Source organism: Ostrea edulis, chromosome 4 (assembly GCF_947568905.1).
Source record: "Ostrea edulis chromosome 4, xbOstEdul1.1, whole genome shotgun sequence".
NCBI classification, from domain to species: domain Eukaryota; kingdom Metazoa; phylum Mollusca; class Bivalvia; order Ostreida; family Ostreidae; genus Ostrea; species Ostrea edulis.
In genome coordinates, this window is record NC_079167.1 from 53,734,769 (window position 1) to 53,750,446 (window position 15,678).

General features: G+C 35.3%; 1 protein-coding gene across 1 annotated transcript in view; it reads right to left on the reverse strand.

The window, feature by feature from the left end:
* Window positions 1-6,987: 6,987 nt before the first annotated feature.
* The window catches only part of LOC125670746 (phosphatidate cytidylyltransferase, photoreceptor-specific-like), a 23,641-nt gene continuing 14,950 nt past the window's right edge, over window positions 6,988-15,678 (reverse strand). Inside the window, exons 7-11 of the mRNA XM_048906097.2 lie at window positions 14,105-14,261; window positions 12,198-12,350; window positions 11,880-12,014; window positions 10,858-10,961; window positions 6,988-9,304 (exon numbers count right to left, since the gene is read on the reverse strand). Coding sequence (XP_048762054.1) covers window positions 9,178-9,304; window positions 10,858-10,961; window positions 11,880-12,014; window positions 12,198-12,350; window positions 14,105-14,261 — 676 coding nt within the window. The 3' untranslated portion in view covers window positions 6,988-9,177. The remainder of the gene's footprint in view (window positions 9,305-10,857; window positions 10,962-11,879; window positions 12,015-12,197; window positions 12,351-14,104; window positions 14,262-15,678) is intronic.

A 15,678-nucleotide genomic window follows, 5' to 3' on the forward strand; every position in this document is an offset into this window, starting at 1 on the left:
CTCTTTAAATCCACCAGTAGTGTCTAGTATCAGATTTAGGATTAACTTACAATGATGGGCCTTTGGGTGGTATGTATTTGGACTTTACGTCATAATAAATATACGTCACAATTTTAAACATCACAATGCTCATTACGTCACAATTTCTCCCTACCTTACAACCAACCCAAACAAATAAACAGTTGGACTCTCTATTGCATGAAAATGGAAAATCGGGAACCTATGGTTTATCAGATTTCTAATAACACCACTTTCAACACTAGTAGTAGTAGGACAGCGTCATGTGAATGGGACAACAGCGCCATGAACCTGGACAGCTCCCAGACAGTGGACCAGAGCCATAGCAGTAAGGTTGTGACATACCTTTTAGATACACGCCAGATATCACGCAAAGAACTAACTGTTGTGACAGACAGCTTGGATACACGCCAGATATCACGCAAGGAATTTACTGTTGTGACAGACATTTTGGATACACGTCAGATATCCCGCAAGGAATTTACTGTTGTGACAGACATTTTGGATACACGTCAGATATCCCGCAAGGAATTTACTGTTGCGACAGAAATTTTGGATACACGTCAGATATCCCGCAAGGAATTTACTGTTGCGACAGAAATTTTGGATACACGTCAGATATCCCGCAAGGAATGTACTGTTGTGACAGACATTTTGGATACACGTCAGATATCACGCAGGGAATTTACTGTTGTGACAGAAATTTTGGATACACGTCAGATATCCCGCAAGGAATTTACTGTTGTGACAGACATTTTGGATACGTGTGAGATATCACGCAAAATATTAAGTGTTGTGACAGACATTTTCGAAACACGCGAATTATCACGCAAAGAAATAACTGTTGTGACAGACATTTTAAATGTACGCGAGATATTATGCAAAGAATTAACCGCCCAAACATTAGATCTGAAGGACAAGGGTGCAGCGCTAGAATCAAATGCTCTGAACATTTCAGACATGGGACGTCATCACGAGAAGAGAAATGATTGGCTGGAGAAACATAAAGTACTAATGAACTCTGTTTTGGAAGAGTTGAAGCGAAAAACTGTCACAACCAAGGCACTCCAATGTAGTAAGCCATGCAAAGAAGCAGAATTATCGAAATTGAATCCAAGTAAAGCCTGCAAGTTTATTCCAAGAAAGCTGTTTCTGTCAAGCATAGAGACCTTCAAGCTTACGACAGAACCCCGGGAATTATCCATGAGGAAACCAGAGGAGCCAACACCTGCGAAACCGCACCTTCTACAGAATAAATTTTTATGCATAACGGGTCTTTCTCCTGTTGAGGAACCAGCCTTTGGAGTGACGGCACGGAGAACCTCGTGGAAGAAACGCATCCTGAGGTTCTTCAGGTTTAAATGATAGAGTTAACGTTGAAAGTTGATTGTGATTATAAACGATTTTGGTTATTCAAGTAACATAATACATGTTACTGATTTTGAACACGGAATAAATTTTGTGATAAAATCTTACAGGTCTTATTGTTGTTATACTCTACTCGTATTGTGAAGCCGCGGTACAATACTGTAGATTCCTAAATATCCGCGAGGATTTTATCATCCTGTAATTTCCCGAGAGGAATGCCTCGCGAAATAAAATTTCTCACTTTTAATTAACTAGTGCTAAAATACATGCAACAACTCTTGATGAATGGACGACTCGCGAGTTCATGTTCACGCGATTTAACGTATGCAAGTCATTTTGCATTTATTAGTACTCGCGTAAAATAAGAAATCTACAGTATGTAATGATGTATATAAACTTTGTATTGTGAAGCAAAGCACAGTAATACAATATGTAATGATTTATACACTTTGTATTGTGAAGCAAAGCACAGTTATACAAGATGAAATGATATATATACACTTTACATTGTGAAGTACTGCACAGTAGTACAATGCGCAATGATGTACACTTTGGATTGTGAAAATAATTACCGATGTGATACCTTAAGCGGACAAATCCGATAAAAACCTAAAGCGGCATATAATCAGTGATAATACAAATTCCGATTAGAAGAAATATCATATTTGTGAAGATAATGTAATGATGTACTCTGCACACTGATTTAGATTATACGGATAACTCTGTTTACCTGTTCAAGATATAAACCTCACGATGGGTGTGACTAATGTGACCGGTCGACAGCGGATGCTTACTCCTCCTACGCAGCTGATCCCACCTCTGGTATATCCAGAGGTCCGTGTCTGCCTAGCTCTCTATTTTGTATCGCTTATAGGAGTTATGAGATTGATCACTGTTCGTCATCTTCATCTTTCATAGAAATGAGGTAACCGCAAATCAGAATTTATGCAGAGACTGCCTCTCATTACACACATAACTGGAGCCAATGTGATGTCCGTAACTGCACCTTTCTAGATTTTGTAGCCCTTTAGACTAGTAATACTTTAAACTAATATCTAGGTGACCGATAAGGCATGTATGTGTCAGTAGAATATTTTTTTATTCATAACATGTATGAACATTCTGAATAAACAACTTTTAAAAATATTTCAATGAAAGTCTTAATTGCTGATTTATCATGTTTCATTTTTATTCATTATATTAGATATTATTGATTTGCAATTTTATACGAATTTTTGCAACAAGTACTCTACGGAAGAGCAGTGTGTAAGATATAAAACAACTCGAGTTTCTACGTGCCCTTCACCCACCCTCCCTCTTTAAATCCGCCAGTAGTGTCTAGTATCAGATTTAGGATTAACTTACAATGATGGGCCTTTGGGTGGTATGTAATTGGACTTTACGTCATAATAAATATACGTCACAATTTTAAACATCACAATGCTCATTACGTCACAATTTCTCCCTACCTTACAACCAAACCAAACAAATAAACAGTTGGACTCTCCATTGCATGAAAATGGAAAATCGGGAACCTATGGTTTATCAGATTTCTAATAACACCACTTTCAACACTAGTAGTAGTAGGACAGCGTCATGTGAATGGGACAACAGCGCCATGAACCTGGACAGCTTCCAGACAGTGGACCAGAGCCATAGCAGTAAGGTTGTGACATACCAATTAGATACACGCCAGATATCACGCAAAGAACTAACTGTTGTGACAGACAGCTTGGATACACGCCAGATATCACGCAGGGAATTTACTGTTATGACAGACATTTTGGATACACGTCAGATATCCCGCAAGGAATTTACTGTTGTGACAGACATTTTAGATACACGTCAGATATCACGCAGGGAATTTACTGTTATGACAGACATTTTGGATACACGTCAGATATCCCTAAGGGAATTTACTGTTGTGACAGACATTTTGGATACGTGTGAGATATCACGCAAAATATTAAGTGTTGTGACAGACATTTTCGAAACACGCGAATTATCACGCAAAGAAATAACTGTTGTGACAGACATTTTAAATGTACACGAGATATTATGCAAAGAATTAATCGGCCTAACATTAGATCTGAAGGACAAGGGTGCAGCGGTAGAAACAAATGCTCTGAACATTTCAGACATGGGACGTCATCACGAGAAGAGAAATGATTGGCTGGAGAAACATAAAGTACTAATGAACTCTGTTTTGGAAGAGTTGAAGCGAAAAACTGTTACAACCAAGGCACTCCAATGTAGTAAGCATGCAAAGAAGCAGAATTATCGAAATTGAATCCAAGTAAAGCCTGCAAGTTTATTCCAAGAAAGCTGTTTCTGTCAAGCATAGAGACCTTCAAGCTTACGACAGAACCCCGGGAATTATCCATGAGGAAACCAGAGGAGCCAACACCTGCGAAACCGCACCTTCTACAAAATAAAGTTTTATGCATAACGGGTCTTTCTCCTGTTGAGGAACCAGCCTTTGGAGTGACGGCACGGAGAACCTCATGGAAGAAACGCATCCTGAGGTTCTTCAGGTTTAAATGATAGAGTTAGCTCTGAAAGTTGATTGTGATTATAAACGATTTTGGTTATTCAAATAACATAATACATGTTACTGATTTTGAACACGGAATAAATTTTGTGATAAAATCTTACAGGTCTTATTGTTGTTATACTCTATTCGTATTGTGAAGCGGTGGTACAATACTGTAGATTCCTAAATATCCGCGAGGATTTTATCATCCTGTAATTTCCCGAGAGGAATGCCTCGCGAAATAAAATTTCTCACTTTTAATTAACTAGTGTTAAAATACATGCAACAACTCTTGATGAATGGACGACTCGCGAATTCATGTTCACGCGATTTGACGTATGCAAGTCATTTTGCAATATTAGGGCTCGCGTAAAATAAAGAATCTACAGTATGTAATGATGTATATAAACTTTGTATTGTGAAGCAGAGGACGATAGTATGTATACACTTTGTACTGTGAAGCAATGGATAGTATTACAATATGTAATGATTTATACACTTTGTATTGTGAAGCAATGGACGGTTGTACAATATGTAATGATGTACTGTGAATATGAATATACCCAAATATTAAAAAAATAATACATTTTTTGCCAAGGCCAAATGGAGTACAACACAGCGCCTCAACTAGAGGTTGTAAATACGATATCACCAAGGTATAAAAAATATCGGCCACCCTAGGCCTTAAAGGAACCACTAAATTCCAGCTACCAAGACTACATGAAGTAATAAAAATAAAAAACAAGAGAACCATGGGCCACATCGCTCAACTGAGTCAGCTTGGCCCATATCTGAAGACTTTCCATATATATTTGCATGTAAAACCTTAGTCCCTATTATGGCCCCAAACTACCCCTTGAGGCTACGAGTTTTGCAAACTTGAATCTACACAATGTCAGAAAGCTTTCATGTAAATGTGAACTTTGGCCCAATGGTTCTTGAGAAGATTTCCCCTATATTTGTATGTAAAACTTTGATCCCCTATTGTGGCCCCATCCTACCCCCGGGGGCCATGATTTGAACAATCATGAATCTGCACTATGTCAGAAAGCTTTCATGTAAATATCAACTTTTCTGGCTCTGTGGTTCTTGAGAAGAAGATTTTTCCTATATATTTGTATGCAAAACTTTGACCGCCCCCCCCCCCCCCCCTTGTGGCCCCATCCTACCCCCGGGGGCCATGATTTGAACAAACTTGAATTTACACTATGTCAGAAAGCTTTCATGTAAATATCAGCTTTTCTGGCTCAGTGGTTCTTGAGAAGATTTTTCCTATATATTTGTATGTAAAACGTTGATCCCCTATTGTGGCCCCATCCAACCCCCGGGGGCCATGAGTTGAACAAACTTGAATTTGCACTATGTCAGGAAGCTTTCATGTAAATTTCAGCTCTTCTGGCCCAGTGGTTCTTGAGAAGATTTTTAAATGACTCCACCCTATTTTTGCATTTTTGTGATTATCTCCCTTTGAAAAGGACATGGTCCTTCATTTGAACAAACTTGAAAGCCCTTCACCCAAGGATGCTTTTGGCCAAGTTGAAATTGGCCCAGTGGTTCTGGAGAAGAAGTCGAAAATGTAAAAAGTTTACAGACAGACAGACGACAGACAACAAGCAATTAGAATAGCTCACTCGAGCTTTTAGCTCAGGTGAGCTAAAAACATTTACTGAATATGGAGAACGGCCATAAAAAAAAGACCCGCAGGAGAAAACATGTCCTACTTGCATGGATGTCTAAAAAAGACTAATGTGTCAATGTACCCCCCCCCCCCCCCCCCTCCCCCGCAAAGATGCTTCATAACAAATTTGAAAAGAATTGGAGTGGTAGTTATCAAGGAGTTAAAAATGTTCAATTGTTAACACATTTAATCACTAACCACTTTGACCCTACCTTTACACCAAAACCCCAACCCCTGGGGTCATGAAATTTACAATTTTGGTAAAGGGCTACCTGTTCATTCTAAATATCTATTTAGTTTCAATAGTCTTCAAGAAAATATTATTTAAATGTTTTACACATAAATACAATATACTAAGTTGGCCCTGCCCTGGAGCAAGAACCTCTACCACAAGGATCATGAAAATTACAATTTCGGTAGAGGCCTTCCTGCTCTATATCACTTGTATGCATTTAGTTTTTCTTACACATGCAGTTGTAGAGATTTTTGAAAATAAGTCCAGTTTTGACAGTTTTTGCCAAGACCTCAGGGGTGCAGATGTCCTGAAATTTACAATTTATGCCCCCCCCCCCCTCCCTGTCCCAAAGATGCTTCATACCAAATTTAAAAAGAATTGGAATGGTAGTTATCAAGAAGTTTAAAATGTTCAGTTGTTAATGCACGGTGGACGATGAACACAGACCAATTGCAATAGGTCATCAAAGTTTACTCAGGTGACCTAAAAAGTGCGGAAAACCTTGTGGGACAGACTGACTTACAAAAAGGAAATCTATAGTTCCCTTCAGTGATTAATATTGGATATCATAAAAGGGGGAGCTGGAACCAAAACAAAGTCCTTTCAAGCTCCTGTATTCTAACAGAATGTAGACTATTTTGTTCATCAAGTGGAATAATTCAGTTATAATAAATGTTTCAAAAAGAAGACATTCACTTTGAAAACATTCTACATATCTCTTTATTCCACATTCTCTTTATAAATACATGTACAAGGTATAGGTTTTTATATAAACCATTAAATCCCTGCACCAAAGCAACATTTTAAAGTAATTTTCTTGACTATCGCTCTTTCAAGACTTTGTCAATGAATGTCAACGTCACAACGTTATTTGTGGGGGTTTTTTTTCGTAAGAAACAACACTATGTTTAACCAAGTCTTTTAATGTACTGACAATGGCACATTGTGGTGGCTTATATATTTAATTTGATGAAATTTGAAGACAGGGTTGGTATTGATGCTAATTGTACCTAGCTCTTTAAAAGTCAAGAAAGGGTTTTGTTTGTAACATGTACATCTACTTTGATTTAATCAAAATACTCACCATTGTCATTTGATCCCAAGAAGACTTGTAAACAATGCCAATTAATGCTCAAATGAAAACACAAACAATGATTTGCACAGCAATTTTTTTTTTATTTCTAAATAAAAACAAGTGAAGGACTTGTAATTGAAATAAATCTAAGTTCTGTAAGTACATTGTATCTTAAATAATTTACAATGAATGATAAAGTAAAAAGAACTATTATAATTAACATAACAATTTGCATTTAAATTCAAATTCAATTAAATCAACTTTCTCTTGATTAACATCTAGAGAGCTGTCAGGTAGTGCATTCATTCCGACTGACTGTATCAACTCTGTCTCCAACATCATACCACAGACTGACTGTATCAACTCTGTCTCCAACATCATACCACAGACTGACTGTATCAACTCTGTCTCCCAACATCATACCACAGACTGACTGTATCAACTCTGTCTCCAACATCATACCACAGACTGACTGTATCAACTCTGTCTCCAACATCATACCACCGACTGACTGTATCAACTCTGTCTCCCAACATCATACCACAGACTGACTGTATCAACTCTGTCTCCAACATCATACCACTGACTGACTGTATCAACTCTGTCTCCAACATCATACCACAGACCGAGTCTGCTGTATCCACTTTCACACTTTTGTGTCTTCTTTGAGTCTGTTCTGTGTCTGCTATATTGATTTCCCTATAAATCCCTTCGTAAAACTTTGAATCTCTATCGTGGCCTTGCACAAGCCCCATTGTGTGAATAAACTTGAATCTACACTACTTATCAATTTGTCAAATTGCACCCTAGTTGTTATCAAGAAGATATTCCTAAGTAAAATTTTGAACCCCTGTTATGACTTGGCCTTGGGGCTCATGGTTTAAACAAATTTGAATCTTCATAATATACATGTAATGAAATTTTAAACAAATCTTAGCTTTTGTTTGATTTAAATATATCTTATTGTAGAAGTCAGTGCATATTATACAAACGGCTTGAACACAAGTTCCTGCAACTTGTGAGGTTCTCACCTTAAATATACAACAGTCAATATACTAATTAATATTATAAATAGACATTATCATTTCTTAGTTACATTAAATAAATATACATGTATTAAATGTCAGTTATTTGAATAAAGCATGGTGTTAGGTAGTAATAACAGTAGATCTTCCAGAATCTCTGATGAACTTTTGAACAGAGGAAAAAATATGTTGGTTTATTTCAACATGTTGGGCTTCGTCTCTCCATAAGAAGTAAGTGAGTATCAATAATAGATAATTGAGAAAAATGTAAAAGACTTCTAAATAATTGACTTCTGGCATTATTATATTTGTTACATACAAAGAAAAAATTATATTGCTTTTGTGGTTTTTGAGATGAAGAATTTTAAAACACTACATTCTATTTTCACTATTTCTTTATCATTGCTACATGTCCCTTGATTTGAACAAGTTTCAATCTCCTGTATTGAAGGATTCTTTGTTACAAATTTTGATGAAAACGGCCAAGTGGGGAAGTTGAAATTGTGAAAAGGTTATAACAACTACAATGACAAAAGATGCAAGATGATTGACACATTTAAACTAGAAAAGCTCACTAAAGTCCAGCTCACGTGAGCTATAACTGTTATTAAACAATGCAAAATTTACTCCTTTTTTGTGGTTTCAGGGGTTATGGGTTAAACAAACTTAGATCTAAACCACATAAGAAAGCTTGCATATTGACAAATTACAGACTTGTAGTTCTTGAAATTCTGAAGAAAAGTTTTAAAGACATTTCCTCGATATTTCTACGTAAAACTTCAAACCACTGTTGTGCCCCCATCCTGACCCCAAACTCTAATCTTTTTATATGAAAGCATTCAGTGGTTATTGAACATATGTTTAAACACCCTGCATTAATTCCAATATCAACTCTAAAGGATCCTTCAAGTCAAGATTGGAAAAAAAAACTGACTCAGTAGTTCTGGAGCAGTAATTGAAAATGTGAAAAGTTAATGATGTCATAAAACAAACAAATTATGAAAAGATTTTGATGATCATCTCACTCGAATCAAAATTCTTGTACACATTTAGAGTAGACAGAAAATGCCTTACCATTACATAAGCTTTTCAAATGACTTTCAGAAAAACCTATAAGATAACCTGTAAGATAAAAAGTAAGCAATACACACTACTTTGTTTTAAAGTCTATTCTACTAAAATCTAAAATAAATATACCTGCACTAACTACAAATTAAACAAAATATGAATAACAAATAAATTAGGTCAAGACAAAGTTTCATTGAGAATTCCTGTCTGTATAAGTTTCTCCTTAAGCATGTTAAAGACCTGTAGCTGTTCCTCCTGGGTTAGCAGAAGCACACTTTGAATAATTTTCTGTGGATTTGGTGCCCTAAAAATAAATCAAGAAGCTTATTAGCCACAAGGCCCACCCAAATCATATTGCTCATACACAAATGCAGATAAATTTTTATAATTTGATAGGGAAAAATTAATAAGAGAAAACCTGCCATTAAACAATGGGCAAATGATGTTGGTGGACATATATAGATTGCAATAGGTCACCCGAGTAATTTAGATGATCTAAGAATGCTCACACAATCATTTTTCAACAAATTGGAATAATGATATTATTGAGAAGAAATTTCCAAAGAAAATTTGAACTTGGAAAATCCATTTGAGAGTTAGTAAACTCAAACTATGTTTGCAACATTGTAGACATTTGTAACTTTATGAAGATTTTCAAAAAAAATTCCATCATATTCCTGTCAGGGCTAAATAACTTTCAGATTTATTTAGTCAAAAAATACAGTCTTAGTAGAAAGAAATCTGAAATTTTTTAAAGCCCCTCCTAGACTCGAACCCGCAATCTACAGTTCTGCAGATGACACACTAACCAACTCAACTACCCAGCAAGGCAATTACAATTAAAAGGAATAGACAAATATTGCTGATATCTACATTAATTTTTTATTCATGTTTTAAAAGGAAGTCAGTCATTATGACGATGTAGTATATCTCCTTAAGACAACAATTGTGGTTTGAATAAGAGGCCCATAGGTCGTATCAGTCACCTGAGTATTAGTCAAACGTATCACTAGCCCCCCAAGGGCTAAAAAATCTTTTAATAATTTTGCTGTTCTGCATATCTAAGCTGAATTTTATTATTATACCTCAGTATGAGAATTCTATGCAACATGTAATCTGATTGGTTTAGACAGTCATATGCCAGGGATGATAAAACTTCATATCTCCCTCTCAAACATCTTATCTCCCCATCATATTGCACCCCTTTGACAGCCTCGTGCATTTTCCATAAATTTTGCGTCACGGTAGACGTGGTTTATTGTGACGTCACAATAAGTCAGAGTCATTGTACTTCCATAGTTCGTAAGGCACAAAATATGTGGGTCTCTGATACACAGTTAAATCGCCTGATTTTGCAGGTTCATACAAAAACAAGCAAGTAAATCAGCATTCAAGGAGAATGGAAATACAAAAACTGGTTATCATATCAACGTATTTCATTGTTTGTACCTTCTAATACGTTGACGGTGAGATGTTACCGCTAGGGCGATCTCAGCTACATACAATGAGCAGACTCAAATTTCAAATGCATTTTTGTAATCTTGCTTTGTTTCGGTATAATAAACAATTTATTGCATGAATGTTCAGGAGATATGAAGATTTATTTATCAAAAAAAAAAATTATATTCCCCTCTGGCGTTGCCCTTGGGGAATATGACTTTTCCTGGGTGAATAAATCTTCATATCTCCCTCACTGTCATGCAATAAATGTATAATATTCAGCAGCGGTAGAAAACAATATAAATTCCTTTTCAAAAACACAAATGCCCCCAAAAGTGCCCATACGAATGACTTTACATCAGATATATTAACACTATACCATATGACTATTTGATATTCCATCATGTCTCCCCTTACCTTATAAAACTAGCATAATATACATTTACAAAAGTGGCCATCATAAACTGGCAGTCAAATCTATCCATGATTCCCCCATGGCCTGGAATCAGATCACCAAAATCCTGGAAAGAACAAAATTCAAAGATCATACAATGATGGCAACTTTACTCCTAACAAATACATAAAAATAAAATCTACAAGTATGTTGGATCTCATCAAGCGTATATGTTCAAGTTTGAAGCATTTTATTAAGGTGTGTTGCAATTTTCTCTGACATTCAAAAATCCATTTCTAATATCATGAGGATTCTGTAATATAATGTATAATATATAAGGTATAATTCCCCTTCCCCTAGTCTAGTAATGAAGTTTAATTTAAAACCTTTTAAACAATATCTTAGACTATAGAATATATTTTTCATCACATCTAGTGATCCATATTTAACACATCATTTACCATTAACCACCAAGTGCATTTAAAATTACACATGTTTGGATAACTGTATGCATGATCCGATGCATTTTACTTCCTTGATGCCAGATTAAGTGATCACGTATCACGAGTAGACCTCATCAAAAATCAATAAATCAAATGATCAGGAACTTGTTTACAGTTTACATAGTATTTCTTTTATTCCTTCAACAAATAAATACATGAGCATTATAACACATTATAATAATATTTTAACAGTCAAAAAACAATATTTCAACAGTCAAAACTTAGAAACTGTAACCGTAATAAAATGTTTTCTCCAATGTTCTTACATTGTAATTGATAGTAATTTGAAAGGCATAAAAATAAATAGTGTGAAAACTGATGTAAGATTCCTGATCACTTGATAAAGCAGTTATTGCCTATGATTCAGTTTACTCTTGGCTATACAGGTATCGGTCAACAGAGGCCTTAATTCTCAATCAACCAATACCAGACCAGCTCTGTGCAGTCACAAATATACTGAATCAAAAGTCAATACTTGTGTACACACAAAATATTCATTGATATATACATACAAAACTAATTGTTGAAATTGATGCACTAACCTTTATTTTAAAGGCTCTTTTAAATCCACTGGCAAAAAAACCTCCAAAGGGACCAATAACAGAGGCAAACACAGACATTGAGATCGAGTGAAGGATAAAAGGGTATATTTTCACTGTGGTCATTGACAATCCAAACTGAAAAAAAATTTACAAATTTTGAGCTTCAGCTCAGGTGAGCTAAAAAATCAAGGACCAAAACACTTGAGCAGTTATTAATCTTTATGCCTTCTCAGACAGCCCTTGCCCAATCATACAAAATGTGTATAACTAAAATCCCCCACTATGGCCCAAGCTTTCGCAACCTATAGGAATACTCACAATGCTGAAAAACTTCTGAGTCACAAGAGGGAGACTAAACTCTGTCAGAATAAAAACAGGATGACGGGTGCACTCCATTGACAAATTGTCACGGACATCATCGTATGAAATTGGACACACAAAGTAGTCAAACTGTACCAATACATACGATACCTGAAATATGAAATTTATAATTGTCTTTCATTAGTCTTATCATATTGCCTCTACATTATACAGCTGTCTTCAAAGAATAAGAGGCCCAAGGGCCTTGAAGTCTCACACATTGCAATACTTACACTATAAGAATATCTTTACTTTCATTTGGTCAAAAGGACATTTAATTATAATTTTTCTATACACCGGTACACGTATTACAAAATTATGGCCTAGACAAATATTTTATTTTGGGGAAGAAGGGAGGGTGACGTACGTTCATGGTTAAATGACCATCCGGGTGAAGGCCATTCACAACACACTAGTCATAATTTTTTTTATCAAGCATGACCTTCAACAAATAACAAATGTCTTTCTATGCCTGCAACAAATTATATCTCCCCCTCTTCCAAGGGGGGGGGGGGGGGGGGGGGGGGGAGAGATGGAGAGAGAGACATATCATTTTTGTACTTTCTGTCCATTTATCTGTTTCAAAATCTTGTGAACACTTCTCCTCCAATATGGCTTATCGGAACTTTGTACATTGTTTCATTGCCATTCATAGATGATTTTCCTAAAAGTTATAGCTAGTGGATCTAAGAGGAGTTGAGGATGTAAAATAGCTTGTGAACAGTTCTCCTATAATAGGCTTATCCGATAGGACTTGAAGCTTTGTAGAATGCTTCATTGACATTTGTAGATGTGCATATTGTGAGGACAGGAGGATCTAATTGTTATCCTTACAGTTATAGTGGATCTAAGTAGGGTGAAGGGTGTGAACACTTCTCTTCCTATATGGCTTATCCGATAACCTTGAAATTTTGTGCAATACTTCATTATCATTTAATGATGTTCACATTGTTCTGACCCAGGGATCTAATATTTTCCTACAATTTACAGTCCATCAAAGAGGAGTGATTTATAGCTTCTTTTTTTTTCATATACAACAATGACATTGATCACATCGATGTTGAATATTTTTCCTCAATGCACAAAGTGCAGTTGATAATGTGATTATGTCTATATTCTTGCTCATGCAGCAAGTTAAGGGGAGGAGATGTAATTTGGAGTACTTTCAATTTGGGGAGTAGGGAAGACATTTGTTTTTAACAAAAACAAATTATATTACACATATTTCTAATATTTTCACCAGAGGCACTGATGGCCTTGGTTTAGGGACATAACACCTGGCTAATTATAAACAACCTTTGTGTCAAGTCTAAATTCTATTACAAAGCTATTGTCCGAGTTATTGTCTAGACATGTTGTTTAGTATAAGCAATCTTTGCATCAAGCATAAGCTTCTTATGTTTTCATAACAAAGACAAGGCTTAGACAATTATTTCAATTTACTTTTACTTTGATCAGATGTTATTCTCTGCTCAAAAGCAACTTTTGAGCCAACCATAAACTTTAATAAAAAGTCTCTACATTACAAAGCTGCCAATGAATTTTATTAAATGTATCTGGTTTAAAATGGAAGACTCCATCCTTGCTTGCAACAAGAACGCTTCTACTTACTAGTATTAGGACCATTTGCTTCTACTATTAGGGTACTCCATTTTCAACAGAAAACTCTGTAGAATTATGCTAACCATTTGATCTAGTAGATTTTAAGGAGAAGTTGAAAATGTTCAAAGCTGATGATGGGCAACACACAATGGATGACAAATGATTGATGATGGTTGAGCATGGATAGCAAAACAGTACATCATCTGCCAGTGACTCAGGTAATATAATAAAAAGATAACTAATGGAAATTCAGATGTACCAACCAAAAACCCGAACAGGACCGTAGACAGTGCTCCTCCTATGAAACCTTCCCAAGTTTTCTTTGGTGAGAGTTTTATGAGTGGAGTTTTGCCAAAGAAGAAGCCAAACATGTATGCCATGATATCGTTACATATGATCATTGAAACTGGAACCAGTAGCCTACAAAAAAGTCAGCAATGATACAATTATCATAACAAGAGGCCCATGGGCCTTAATGGTCATCTTAGTATCATACAATGTAGATCATAAATTAGGAATGTTGTATGTACATGTAGATGGTGCAGTGTGCATCTTTAAAACTCTTAAAAGAAATGGATGTCCTTGAGATCAAAAGAAATGTTTAATTCTTTTGATTCAAGGTCATAAAATATATTTTGGGCATTAGCAACCTTTGTGAAAAGTTATAAACCACAGTTATCAAACAGAGAATTTGTAAAATGTAACACATTTTCAGTTTATGAAAAACCCTACCCCAGGGCCAGAACCATTAGAGGCTACGAGTTTCACAATTATAGTTGAGATCTCCATTCTCATTATAACTGTGCACTCACTTTGTGCCCTATAGATATTCAAAATTAGAAAAGAAGATAATTAAACATTGATACATTTTCAATATGATCTATACAGCTCCACCAATTTTCACAATTTTGATAGAGGCTTTCATCATCAGTATAACTATGCACCCTTTTTAATGCCAGATGTCTAGGAGAAAATAAGTTTTAATACAATGTATCGTGCAATTTTATATTTCAGATATTTCAAACAGTGACCATGAAATTCACAACATTTGATCCCCTTCCTAAAATATTCTACACACCAATTTTCATGAGAATTGGCCATTTCGTCTCTGAGAGGAAGTAAACAAGAAATTCAAAAGTTAAAGGGGCATTAGCTGTCATTTTGTCGCCAAAAATTGCTCCATATTATATATTTCAGTAATAACACCAGTATTTAATTATTTCAAACACTTTTTAACCTCAAAGCAGGCACATGAATATGTAATTTTGTTGATTAAATAATTATCGGCTTGCAAGACAAAAATTCTTCCTTGTATATTTCTTCACACTAAAAGTGGTTATCTAACGTAGTTTTAATAGGTTTCTCTTATTTTTGTGCAAAATAAATGTTTTTATTAGTCATTGATATATATTCCAATGCCATTTAGAGATTTTGAGAAAAAATTGTTACTATAACTTTCACAGCTAATAAGGGAAAGACAGGCATGTAAAAGCAATAAGTCTTTTTATTGACTAGGATCAAATAGGAGCTCTAACTTTTAAAATGAGAACCCTTGGAGCCATGAAATTCAGTTTTTATTTTTCTTGATGCTATACATATCAACTTTGGTAACAAGTGGCCTTAACAGTCACCTGAGCATCACACATAAAACTTTACATGTATAATAGAAGTATTGCATGTTGATGTGCATTGAATGCAACTTACAATCTTTGAAAACTGAAAGAAACTTACAATCTTGGAAAATTAATGAACTTCAATTTTTTGTGATTGAAGGTAATGTACATTTCTTCTTTTGTTTCTCCAATACAAAATTACAGTAGAAAAAGTTTCCAACTCT